Source organism: the organism of the source record quoted next, unplaced genomic scaffold (assembly GCF_019419815.1).
Source record: "Pyrus x bretschneideri cultivar Hongxiangsu unplaced genomic scaffold, Pyrus_bretschneideri_v1 Contig89, whole genome shotgun sequence".
In the NCBI taxonomy this organism is placed as follows: domain Eukaryota; kingdom Viridiplantae; phylum Streptophyta; class Magnoliopsida; order Rosales; family Rosaceae; genus Pyrus; species Pyrus x bretschneideri.
The window spans coordinates 1,257,586-1,271,125 of record NW_025999830.1 but is presented as its reverse complement, the minus strand read 5'-3'; the positions used below and the strand labels follow the sequence as shown (position 1 = coordinate 1,271,125).

The following is a 13,540-nucleotide window of genomic DNA, read 5'->3' as shown; positions in this document are numbered from 1 at the left end:
TCAATCTACAAAGCTCCATCTATGATTGATCTCCAAACACCACCTAAATCTAAAAATCTTAGAAGATTTCGAATTGTATGCATCAATCGAGCGTCATGCTTGAACTCGGAGTTACAATCACAGAAAAAATTCTATTGCCATTGAAGCTTTGGTGTGTTGAACGCGATGCTTCATGTAAGAAAACTAGAAGTTACCTAATAATTATGTACGCGTAAAAACGTAATTCTATAATGGCTTATAGTGACTTGGGCCTTCTTTATTGTGTTATACCTAAATAATGTAAATAGCCCTAATTAAGTCCAGAAGAAAACTTGTACATTGCTATATGATTAATTAATAAACTTTTTATTGATTTACGGTCAAATTTCCTTTTTCTTTTTTGAGCAAAAGTTTTGAGTATTTAACCCCTCATTTTACCGAATGAGGAAAAAAAAAAAAAAAAAAAAAGCCCATTACCTTCACCCAAACCCGGAAAGTGTCAGATCCAAAGTCCGAGACACAATTTAGACCCACCCAAGTCGTCGTCGACACTCGACAGTATTATCACACGAGAGAACACAAAAGGCGAGCGAGAAGAACGAAAAGAAGCAAACGGGAGCAACTCGAAATCGTGAGCTGAAAAATGGAAGTGGAGGTCGACGAGAAGGAGCTGAAAGCCTCCGGAGCCGAGCCGTTGACCGACGGGCGACACGGCCTCCGCATCCATGGCTGGGAAATCGAGTCCCGCAAGCGCTCCATCCTCAGCTCCTCCAATACCGAATTGTACGCTCTTGATTTCCAATTGGGTTTTCGATAATTACTCTTAATTTCAAGTTTTGCAAGGTTTATGTTGTTTTAGGGATATTTGGTGATGTGGGTTGTTGCAGGTGGGAGCAAAAGCTTCAAACTTGTCACATGCCGGAGATGGTGTTTGGGGACAGTGGATTGTTCCTGAACCATGTGAAGAGCGGCGCCACGATTCACTTCAATGCATTTGATGCTCTGGTGGGGTGGAAGAAGGAAGCTCTGCCGCCGGTTGAAGTTCCTGCTGCGGCTCAATGGAAATTCCGAACGTAAGCACATTGTTCACCATATGCTACTTTTATGTATTTGTATGGGATTTTCTTATTTTTGTTCTTTGGTGGGTAGTTTTGTGGCGCTCAATTGGAAATGTCTACCTCTTTCGGTTTCAAGGATGATTGATGCTTTGGGAGGCCCTTCTTATGATTTGTACCTCTTAAGGGATGAGAGCAAAAAACCCTAAATGGGAATGATAAGTTCAATAGACAGGATCGAAATATATTTCGACTAGTTCTCACTAATTTATGTTGTGATTTAAACTCCAGTTGAATCATGTTGGTCATGAATCTAAATTGTAGGTTTTGGGAGGGAGAGTTTTGGGTATTTTCTATCTTTTCGATAACTTGCTTGAGGGATAGAGTAAGTTGTTTTCTTACTGATAGAGATACAAGTTTTCGGTCTTACATTCTTATTCTGAATTTGCAGTAAACCTTCCCAGCAAGTTATACTGGACTATGATTATACATTCACAACGCCGTATTCTGGAAGTGAAACCGTTAAGTTTGATGCGAACAAGGTGCATATTTTCTCTTTATCTATAATTGAGCATTTTCAAATTTTTTTCTCTGTTTTGTTATAATTTTGTGCCTGAAGTTGGGACTATTCTACAAGTAGTTGGCCAAGTTTCTCCTACACATCGAGCTAAATGAGTACTATTTGTTTAATTTCTATTGCAACTTGCAGTTGCAGTATGGTATAAAACAACCTTTGTATAAAAGAAGGAACTACAGGGCTTCTGAATGGTGCCTTTCCATTATTTGTTTGGTTACGAAATATGCTAGTGATATAACATGTTTAATTGTTATTTTATGTGGCAGCTTGAAAGAGGAGAGATCTCTAAGGAGACTGGAAATCTTCATTGGGAGGACTGCAAAGAAAAAATTGATGTAGTTGCATTGGCTTCGAAAGAGCCTATTCTCTTTTATGACGAGGTGGGTATCCTGGCTGATAACTTTAACATTTATAGGCTGTGCCTGAGCAGACATGTGTGTACCTACATTCTCTTCCTTATATGTATACCTGCCATGACCAAACTCATCCTTGTAACTGAACAGGTGGTTTTGTATGAAGATGAATTGGCTGATAGTGGAGTGTCTCTTTTAACTGTAAAAGTGGTAAGTCATCGATCTCTATTTGTCTGTTGTGTCTTAATCTGCTTTTCCAACGGTATGAGCTTGCTGGAAGGACTTATCATGTTACATTTTGATTTTCTAGAGAGTCATGCCGAGTTCTTGGTTTCTCCTCTTGCGATTTTGGGTGAGTTTAATTTCTCTGAATTGACTTCTGTCCCCCCTAAATGATACTAACCAAACACAGTTTATCAATTTATATTTTGTGTAGATAATCGTTTTGGCACAAGATCTTAATTGGTTACCTCTGGGGATTTAAGAAATATTCTAACTAATTATACTTCGTTGGGATCTTTGTGATAATATCAGTCACCTATTCTTTTATGTTTCCTTAATGCTGTAACTTACTGATTGAGATCTTCTTACAGCTTAGAGTTGATGGGGCACTAATGAGGCTAAGAGACACTCGAATGCATTGTTCTTTTAGCGATGATGCAAATCCCATTATTCTTCGAGAAAGCTGCTGGAGAGAAGCCACATTTCAGGCTTTAGCTGCAGTAAGTTCAAATCTGTTATTGCACACAAATTATGTTACTACCTTTCTTTCTGACACTATCTCACATAAGTTAGTTGTTTTGTTTACTCTCGGGAGTGAAAGAGATGCTTGTGAACCTCACCAACTTCCCAACAATTAAGTTATGTGGCTTATTGAAAATGAAGAGGCGTTTTTGGCTCTTCAAAATTTTAAGGTGTCAACTAAAAAGATCTAAACAAACACCATCCTCTAATATTTCAGTGTATCAAGTAAACTTTTTCTGAATTTGATTTCAGTCTATCCGTTAGGTGGGTTGCTTAAGAAATTCGTCAAGGTTCAATCATTTAGATTCTTCATTGGTAGATGGAGTTTTTTATCATACAATCCTTTCCTGTAGTTTTTGAGCTTCTAACTTGATTAGATTTTGTCACGTGTTCATAAATAGCCAAAAATAAAAGTAATAGTATGAAAGTTTTTAAAAGATTATGCGTAGAAGTTTACTGGAATTTAAAATACAGTATCAGTTTGTATCATGTAGTATTATGAAATTCCGAATTAGGGCTTTTATCCCGTTGACTTATGGATGCAATTGTCTTCATGTCAAGCTTTGTTTTCCACTACGCTAAGAAGCATGGATACGGCAGTTTTGTTGCATATCCCGTATCGGATATTTGATTGTATACGATATGCCTTGTATATGTATCTGTGTCAATAGATACGGTGTTGGCTGACGGATGTAGGTATCCCCATGTCTGACAGCGGCTTCGGGTATCCGTATGTGGAAGGCCTTGTGAAGAAGATCACCAGCAAAGCCCTTTTCAAGACTAAACGTCATCGTTCTGTAGTTGTCCAGGCTTTTTAAATACGACCTGCCGTTCCTTTTTTTATGTATACAAAAACGACACCACATTCTTTCTATTCTTGGGTTTAAATGGGGACTAAAGTCCAACGACCAGAATAAAATCAAATTTTTATCTCACTTAAAAGTACGTTCTAAATATATATATATATATATATATATATTATTTTTTATTTTTTTTTATTAGCCATATCGTGTCCTAGTTTTCAAAAAATTAGTGGTATCGCCATGTCGTGTCGTATTGTAGCATTATATCAGTGCTTCATGGCTACTCGGTGCCTTGTGGTAACAAAAAGGAGTGATTTTTTTTTTTCGTTCAAATAAGTTAATATTTAGGGTCAAAGAGTTTGAATAGCAATGGGAGGAAGTTCGTTTATGGTCTTCACTATGGGCTTTGGTCTCTACAGATTGTAAAGACTTGATATTTTTTTTTTTCAGTTTTTCGGCTTGATTGGAAAGCTGTCTTTTTTAGGGGATTTTTTTTTTGGCTTTCTGTGTGTTTTCTTGTTTTACCCTGTGTTCACTTGTAAGTTTATTGTTGTGGACAATCCAATCTTGTTTCTTTCACTGGTAATTGTCTTCATTTGTGTCGTATCCTATAGACTTGAGATAATTAACTGCTTCTTAACAAACTAACCAATGCCTTTTTCCTCTGAAGGCTATTTGTTTTCCAACAGTTCCTGCTAGTGACTTTTTCATTCTTCCTGTTGGCGCCTTTCTTAGTTTAATGTCTTTCGTAAAGTGTTTTCTTTTCTCATTTCATAATAAAATGGTGCAGAAAGGATACCCTTCTGAAGATTCTGCCTACAATGATCCAAGCATCATCAGCCAAAGGCTTCCTGTGATCATGCATAAGACCCAAAAGCTAAAGGTACCTGGTAATATGTAAGGTTGTAAATTGTCTCCCTGCAAGAGTTATTGTTCCTTTTTTGCTGGGTTCTATTGAATGTAAACTCTTCTTTTAAAATTCACATATTTCCTTACTCTTGTCATGTTTAGTAAGTTCTCTTATTCAGTTAATTTGGAAAAGCAGAGAGAGAAACTTGTACTTTATGTTAAATTCGTCTTACTATCTTTATACAATGCTTCTATTATAATTATGTTGATACCAGAAAGCAAAAGCGATAGCACATGAATTAGCAATATATTTGCAAAATTGGAACTTTGATATGAATCCATTTAGATCTTAGCTTAACCCACAAACAGAATGTCCGCTTACAATTGCTCGCGTTTTTATAGTTCATTAATTCATACTTAGTGAGGAGTTGGAGATAAGCTTTAGTAGAAGCGGAACTAAATGTACTGCAACCACTTAAACTTAACGTAAATGAAGTTCCAAATGATTATCCCATTTTTATTATCATAAGAATAATTGAGAAAGATTATCATAAGAATAATTTTAGCATCATGTCATATTATATTATCATAAGAAATAACTTTAGCACCGTATTATATTTTATACTTGATTAAATATTAATCAAGGGAAATGATTTTCGCACACCCTTTTTTCCCTTCTGCACACCCTCGTTTATTTCTATCCATTGATTGTACTTTGCTTTATTTGATCGAAGGGCCAGAAATAAATATAGGTGTTAATCAGGAGAGGTTGTGCAAATCATTTCTGTTAATCAATTGAGGAAAATGGTATAGGATACCTGATAACTGAGGGAATGCATGTAACTAGTAGGCATCACAAATAGATACTATGTTGTATTTGACATATAATAGTCCCTAGGAAAAGGGAAATTGGGATTTTTTATGTCTTCGTAAGCACCTTTGCTGTATCCAGTAGGATAAACTCCATTGGAAAGGTATCGCTCGGGATCTCATTCTCTCTGCTGTTGGCATGATATCATGTAAGAATTAGTCGTTAGCCATCTAATCGGTTAGAAAAGAAATGTTAGGAACCACATAGAGGCACTGATTTGGGTGGGATTGAGAGAAGTAGCGTACATGTTAAGAGTGAAAGAATTTCCTCATTCTCATGTTAAGAGGGTAAGGGAATAAAGTTGTTTTAGTGCAAGACTCTTATCTTTCAGGTAATTGGATTACAATCTAGGTGTACAGGCTTGACCCTATCTACAAGCTACTGAAACTTCACATGCATGCAAAATTTATCAGGAGTATGTATTTACTTTCAAATTCTCTGATTTTATGATGTTGGTAATATGATTATACTTTGACCTTTCTCAAGACCTCAGGGATGTAGCTTTTGAGAAGTAAAAGCTGGTTGGGTTGTGGTAGCTTTTAGGCTAGAATCTTACACTCAAATAAGAAAAACCATAATAACGTTTGCGCTATATATACAACAAAACTAGAGATTAATTATCAGGAGAAGAATAAACAAACCCCAAAAGAACTCATTGCCATGATATATAATGCTCTTGAGATTATTGCATGTGTCATTGAATAGGAAATAACTTGAATATTACAACATGCCTAAAACAGTAGGAACTTCTCAGTATCTTTCCTGGTTCATTAGGTAGTACACACAGGTGACTCTCCAAGTAGGCCTCTAACCTACGCTAGTTCTGTACTGATAGATGAAATAATTAACACCTCTTCGAAATAGAAGTCATAAAAGGTCGTAGGATGGGTGGATCAGAGTCGGAGGTTTAAGTCAAGCTTGCATGGCTCTGATTGCGGCTCTAATACTTGTGGATCCAAGCGGAAGCTGCCTGGCCACATAGAATCCATTACATCATCCAGTGTGAAAGGCATGATGCTAAACCTTGCATTGGCATCACTAAATCTTGCCACAAGTGAAGTTTCATCTCTGCTTGGCTTGTGCACAAGTGAGTGGGATTGAACGCTGAGTGATCTAACTGTAGAAGTAGCAAAGGGAAAACCCATCATTGACATCATTCTTTGGGACTGGTATCTTCTTGCTGCACCTCTTTCTCTCTTGTGGGCGTTCTGGTGACCTCCTAATGCCTGCGAGCTGAAGAACTTCCTCATGCAGAAGTTACAGGAGAAAACTTTACCGGAATTCGGTCTTGCCTGTGACTCCATCTCTCCTTCTGTTGAAAGGCTACCTAGGCTCAGGTTCAGCCACTCTCCTCGATTAAGATCTTCAGTTTCTTCTCTGTCATCGCTGCTTATCAAAATTGTATTTCGCTCTTTATTTAACATTGTTTCACTTTCTTTTTCTCCCTCGGTGATCATTTCTCAATTTCAAATCAAGTGCGGGCGTCGAAAGGAAGTTTATGACTGGTTGAAGGGTTAGATCAAAGAGGAAGAGAGATGAAGAAATGGAGAGAAGCAGTAGAAGGTAAAGTGGAGAAAGCCTGTGTTTTATTTTATCTCATGTAAATGAAGTGGACCCCACCTTGTGATGCTTTGTGCTCTAGGGGACATTGCTTATGTCATCTACACTGTTGCCCCTGTAAAGCTTAGGATTCTCCACTTTCATCTTCCTCCTTTTCTCTGTTCCTCAAATGGCACCAACTTTATATTTCCTTTTGGAGTAACTGAAGAGTTACAGAGTTGACAGTCCTACAACAATTCATCACTAGTCAAAAACATTATGCTAACCATTTATCTCAAGTGCCTGCCACCATTGCTTCTTATCCACCAACTATACAACTCTTCTTATTCTCAGTAGGAATATGTAGGTTATGGAGCATGAATTGACAAATGAAAAGCCGGTTCTGGAATAATCTGCAGGGGCATCAGCAGTAAATCAGAACTTGACCTTGCTTAGTACTTTTCAAAATGTAGTTGTAGACCTGAGCGTAGCCAAGGTGGTTGGAGCAGTTTGCACAGTCTTTCCTCAAACCCATGTTCGAATCCCTCTTCTCGTAGTTAAGATTAGATTGGAATATCCTATTAGCATGTAGCAGTAACTCAGAACTTCACCTTGCTTAGTTTTCAAAACATAATTGCAGACCTGAGCGTAGCCAAGTTGGTCGGAGCAGTTTCCTCACTCTTTCCTCGAACCCATGTTGGAATCCCTCTTCTCGTAGTTAAGATTAGATTGGAATATCCTATTAGCGTATAGGAGATAAGTTAGTTACCCACCAGAAAATTGCAGTAAGTAGTAAACCCTTTCATGTCAAGTGGGTATGAATGGCATTAAAGATAGAGAACCAACCTACCAGTAAAAATATGCAAATGCTGAGTGGAGATGAGTAAATGATGAGCTTCAGAAAGATGAATGCAGCTAAAAAAATATATATGCTGTCTTGGAAGTGGGGATATAGTTACTCTAGTTTTGATTGCCCATTGGTTTTTAATTTGTGGTGGGGTAGATTTGGGGCCCACAGAATTAGCAATAATGGTTTAAGAAAGTAAGGAAATAGAAAACCGGATAGAGAGGTATCTTGGGTAGCAAAGATTTTTGGTGTTCTCTTTGGGACAATAGTATCCATGTGGATGTGGGTCTCTTCCTGTTGGAACTGGCAGTGGGAGATGCATATAATAGGATTTGGATCCTTTCCTGAGCTAATGGAGAGGATCTTTCTGACCCATCATCATGGACCGTTGAATTTTTATCCAACGACTATAATTATTATAACTTTAAAAGAACTCCCCTATTTGTAGCCGTTGGATAAAAATCTAACAGCCCACGATGATGGGTCAGGAGGATCCTCTCCATTAGCTCAGGAGAGGATCCAAATCCCATATAATATATATGCGCGTGCGCACACACACAGTAGGAGAGAGCCACTCGAATTTAGTCTTTTATTTCTGACATAAATCAAGCACAGGAGTACAAGAGGAACGAGTTTTGTCCCCTTAAATTTCTCACTTTCACACACTAATCACTCATAAAAAGTGATTAAGACATGATTTCTGAGCTTTATTAAAGTGTGTAAGTCTCTCTCTCTCTCTCTCCGTGTTAATGCTGCTGGTAGGAAAGAGAGTTTTGATTAACATAATAAACAAATGTGATGCTGAATTAACGAGTCACGGATAGCCCTCAAGGCTTTTTGAGTCATTCATACATGTTGTGGGTGGATGTTTTGCATTACCAACCGGCATCAAAATCCTTTAAAGACTAGATCTAGGTCAAGGTAGTAGTATATATTTTTTTGGATGAACTGCTAATTTAGTTTTTGAAGTATCATGAGTGAAAATTAGGTCCTTGAACTATTTTTTTCAGAAAAATTAGTCATTGAATTATAAAAATTTACCAATTACATCCCTAATATTATATTCGAAGTTACTATATTCAATTTTTCTCAATTTAAGTCATGTTATTTGCATGTGATACACATTGAATGGTAGATTGATAATTTTGCATAAAGAAATAGTACATGGAGTTAACTTTGGATGATAATTGGAGTTAACTTTGGAGGGTAAATTAGATGTTAGATTTGTAACCTTTAAGAAATGTTGGCTTATAGGCGAGAAAATGATGGTATTACACTCTGAAGTGTGTTAAGTGATTGACAGAAAATTGAATAAAATAGCTTTGAATATGATAGTAGGGATGAAATTAGCAAATTTTAATGAATTTGGAACTTATTTTACTGAAAAAATAATTTAGGGATCTAATTTTCACTAAGATGATAATTTAGGGACTAAATCCGCACTTCATCTTATTTTTTTGTTACGTTGGAGAGAACCGAGCCTGAATCTTAATTCTAACTCATTGTTTCTCACTCTCTAACCTGAATCTATCGGGCTAACCTCAAGGGCTTGTTAGCGGTGTAAAATTCGGGTGTATGTTTCTCCATACAAAAATATTCTCCGTCCTACTTTCACTTGCAAATGGCAAAGAGTGCCCACTTTAGCTTGTCTGTAAAACTTTTAGATATCCCTTTTGGAAGGTGAAAGATGTGTATGGATACCACTTCCATCTCCATGTGAAGCATTTACACATGAAAAGCTAAGAAGATTCAAAGTTTGGCATGATTTTAGTGGATGGTGGGTTGGCTACCTCTATTTCTAACCCAAACAATTGGGAAAACTTAAAAGAATACGAGCAGTTAGTGGAAAGCGAGTGATTCTCCCCTGCGCATATCGATCAGTGTTTAAAATTTCTTCGATAAGATCGATATTTCCATAGAAATATCCAAAAAATCAGAGCAACATATTGAAATGGGGGTGAAGTGTAAGCTTCACCTCATATTAGAGAAACTCTTAAGTTTAGATTAAAATCGACAGATATCGTCAATATTTCTGATACATTTGTTAAATATTGAAGAAACTCTTATATTTCAACAAACCAATGCACATTGCAGTCGAACACCAACGCCATATTAACAGTGTTGTATTGGTATTAACTACATATACTAAATATTGATGAAATATCATTTAAAAATGAATGTCTCTAACATATAGTGTTGATATTCAATTACAATATCGTCGTTTACATTGTTTTGAGGTGATGCACAACCCATGCACACAACCCGCAAGCGCAGATGAGAATTTTGGAGGAAGGAAGGTGAGAAGAGATGAGATTGTGAAAAGTGGTAAAGTTGGGTTCAACTATTTTTGGAAGTCACCTCTTTTGCCAACTTGTCTTCTGAAAACACTTCTCTTGAAGCATTTAAATTATAAAAAAGGAACTTTAACGAAAAGTTCTCAGTACTGTTCACTATAACAAAAAACCACAATTTTACACTAAAAAGTCAATCTTGGTACCATTCACTTTTTCTTTTATTTTGTCTTTATTGTTAAAACTAAAAGTTTTCAAGCCATTTTCTTTAATTTTCCTTTATAAAAAAGCAAAAGCCTACTTTTAGATAATGCATCTTTAGAAATAGAAATATTTTGCACAAAGCCTCCTGCTACTCACAAGCTTATTGAAAGCTATATGCACCAATATGACGAGAAAATACAATCTATCTATTTTGTGCTTAGATGTTTGAAACTTTGAGTAAAGGGCATGGTTGATTAATATTCGATGAAAATATAATGAACAACACTTGCGTCCGTCCCAAGGTGTACTTCTTGTTTAAATCCTAAACCGTAAACTCAACGGTAAAAATAATTAAAATTTTTGGGGCTGCACCACGTAGCGCGTCAGATTTTAAAATTTTGAAAAATTCAACTGCCAGAATTAATCCAACTCTAAAAAATGTATAAAACTATCACAAGAAATTTGAAAAATTAAAAATGCTTACAAAGTTGAACACACTTGCAAATTAAAGATTTAAAATTTGAACACACCAAAAATTTGAACACACTTACAAAGTTGAACACACCAAAAATAATAAAATAAAACACAAAAAGTACTAAAATAAAACATTGCAAATTAACATTTAAGCATGATAATGAGCCTCATTCGTTTCTCCCAAGATATTATCTCCTAATTAATATCTTGGGAATATTATTTTCACATTCATCCAAAGGATGACACGCTTTGGCCAATCGGATGCCGCCATGTGTAGGGCAAAAGCCCTAACTATGGCCAATCACTCCTCCTTGTAAATACCTCATCTCCACCAAATTCCTAGTAAGCTTTTGCGATGTAGACAAGCACTAAACACTTAGACATCAGAGATCCATTTGCCAAACCCTCTCCCCAGCTTGTAGGCATGTGAGGCTTTGGTCTTTGATTAAATATGTTAATTGTTTTGTAGGTACAAATTCATCAAGACTGAAGATGGCGGATTTCTACTACCACAATTATGTTATGGAGGATGATGCACGTCATCATGATGCCTCGAAGTGCCCCATCATTCCATAGTCGAGCAAACCCTCTATTGATTGCCCAACGAGCTTGGAGTATATCAAAGCACCTCTTCACATCCTTCATGTACCCATTTTGCTTTGCTACAAAGTGTTTTTCCTTCGCTGGGTGTGGATTTGGCATGGTCGACAAAGGTGGACCATGAGGGATAAATTCCATCGGCTAGACAGTACACCCCTAAATTGTGAAGTCTAGTTTTATTGTTTGGCTTCCCTTGTCAAATGTTGTAAACTATACCATACATGCTCTAGTTAGTTTTAGGGTTTTAATTGCTTCTCTGAGATCATGCTACTGGAAATATCACTTCAAGAGCTTAATTTCTCTCATCAAAGGTTTGTTCATACATATGCATTTCATGCCATTATTTCCAGTTCATTATGTGTAGTGGTTCTGTCTTGTCAAATATTCTCGCTGTTGTCACGCAAGCTAGGCACACACTTTAAGACAACCCATATGGGCTTTCTGACAGTTTTTCCCTAAGAGTGCTTTTCAACCCTAGATCTTTTCTGATTGCTTTTTCACATGACACGTGGCTTTTCTAGCCTCTTTCTTTTTTTTTGAAACATCAGCCCACTATAAAAGCACAATCTAGGGTTTCATTTCAATTTTGCTATGAGAGTTTATTTTCTTAAAAGGGTTGATTTTAGCTTGGAGCTACCCTTTGGTTCTTACTTGAAAACCCTAGCCACAAAATCATTCGTGCACTAAACACCCACATCATCGCATATTAGGGTAGCATTGCTTTTTTAATCATGATCTTTGTTTCAGGTCAAGTTTTTCCTAAGTTTCAAATCTTTGAACTGACCTTTTTTTGGATTCGCGTTAGTTTCATCTTTCAAGTGTTTGACTGGTGAAACTGATTAGACATCAAATCCAAATTTGCATGAACTTCATCATAATATCATTTGCATAAGTTGATTGGATTTCAGTGCCACAAGGTGAAAAGCTCAGGAGGAGCTGCCACTTCGTGAAGATCGAATGAGTCTACCTCGTGAAAGGCAAAGTTGCACAAAGGTACAAACTACTCTATAGATTAGGATCTAGGAATTAAGCTTGCGTGCTTACTTTGTAAGAATCTTGTTTTCACTATTGGATTGGACTTAATGGAGAATCCTAGGTTTTTTAACCCAGAGGTATTTTTTCCAGCCAAAAACATCCAGTGCAATTTATCGCTATACTAGTTGACTTATCTTCCTTTTGGTTGTGGTATATGCTTATCATTATCCACAAATAGATAAGTCCTTGCAACTAAGCTTGTCAGTATTAAAATGTGCACTAAACTGAACCTTAGTTAACTAGGAACTTTTTAGTAAATTGAAATTTAATTTGACTTCTTTTGTTGTGAGTAAACTAACAATCTAAGCTTAGTTAAGTGTTGCTCACTAGTCAGACAAGCACGTATATAGATTTTAAATTGCAGATTATTCCACCTATTATCAATTTCAATTGGTATCAGAGCTTTGCTCTAGATATACATAGAGTGATCTCTAGGAGATTGAGACAAATTCATAATTTTGCAGGAAGGAGACAAACAAATAGGAGGGCTTAAACTTCAGATGATCTTGTCTAAGTTCAAGGATGTAAGAATGCTGGAGTTAGAGACTTTCTCGACCTTTTATGGAAAAGTAGAAATGTTAACAGACAAGGCCTTGGGGTTGGGAAGCTTATTGATGAGACAACTGTTGTTCAAAAGATCTTGAGGACTTTGCCCAAGAGATTTGAAGCAAAAAAGGCAATTATTCAAGAATTTCAAGACTTAAATGAGATTAAACTTTGAAAATTGGTGGATAAACTCATAACTTATGAAATTAAGCTTAACATAGACGAAGGTGATTCCAAGAAAAATAAAGAAGTTGCTCTTCAAAGTGTGAGAAATAGTTGTGTTGAAAATGAATGACGTGATCAATCCTTTGAGATGATCTTGCCTTATTTGTTAAACAGTTCAAAAGGATACTCAAAACTAAGGGTAAGGAGGTCAAAAGGGATATAGAATCATCAACAAATCACATGACTCTACCCCATGAAATGCTCAAGCTTGGAAGAAAACAAGAGAAGTTTAGTGATAGAAGGGACAAGTCTTTCTCAAATGTACATTGACATTGCCTTGCATGTGGTGTTAATAGTTATTGTGCGGCTAAGTGTGCAAACAACAAAGTGTCAAGTCATAAATGTGATAAGGCCATGATGGTGACATGGAGTGATAGTGAAGATGAAGTTTCTAACAACTCTAAAGAGTCATTAGATGCTAAAGAAGATGTAGTGACTTTTGTTGCATTCGTTAAAGAAATGTCCTCTGACAATGATGAGGTAACTTTAAATGATGATGAGAAGATGTCTTATTAGGAACTATCCACCATGTAAGAATCTTTTTTCGA

The 13,540-nt window shown here is 36.5% G+C and overlaps 2 protein-coding genes across 2 annotated transcripts; one reads left to right on the top strand and one right to left on the bottom strand.

The window, feature by feature from the left end:
* Positions 1-535: 535 nt before the first annotated feature.
* LOC103928602 (TIP41-like protein) lies at positions 536-4,622 on the top strand. The gene is made up of 8 exons (XM_009337673.3): positions 536-762; positions 867-1,052; positions 1,486-1,576; positions 1,878-1,991; positions 2,115-2,174; positions 2,275-2,316; positions 2,558-2,686; positions 4,302-4,622. Exons 1-8 carry the CDS (start codon positions 623-625, stop codon positions 4,410-4,412), a joined length of 873 nt encoding a protein of 290 aa, XP_009335948.2. The 5' UTR covers positions 536-622; the 3' UTR covers positions 4,413-4,622.
* Positions 4,623-5,907: 1,285 nt separating this feature from the next.
* Positions 5,908-7,096, bottom strand: LOC103928603 (zinc finger protein 7-like). The gene has a single exon (XM_009337674.3). It carries the CDS (start codon positions 6,686-6,688, stop codon positions 6,125-6,127), a length of 564 nt encoding a protein of 187 aa, XP_009335949.2. The 5' UTR covers positions 6,689-7,096; the 3' UTR covers positions 5,908-6,124.
* Between the last annotated feature and the right edge of the window lie 6,444 nt (positions 7,097-13,540).

Coding starts and splice junctions, on each gene's coding strand:
- LOC103928602 (XM_009337673.3), top strand. CDS start 623: ATGGAAGTGGAGGTCGACGAGAAGGAGCTGAAAGCCTCCGGAGCCGAG. Junction 1,053..1,485: donor GCTCAATGGAAATTCCGAAC/GTAAGCACATTG, acceptor CTGAATTTGCAG/TAAACCTTCCCAGCAAGTTA. Junction 1,577..1,877: donor TTAAGTTTGATGCGAACAAG/GTGCATATTTTC, acceptor TTTATGTGGCAG/CTTGAAAGAGGAGAGATCTC.
- LOC103928603 (XM_009337674.3), bottom strand. CDS start 6,688: ATGATCACCGAGGGAGAAAAAGAAAGTGAAACAATGTTAAATAAAGAG.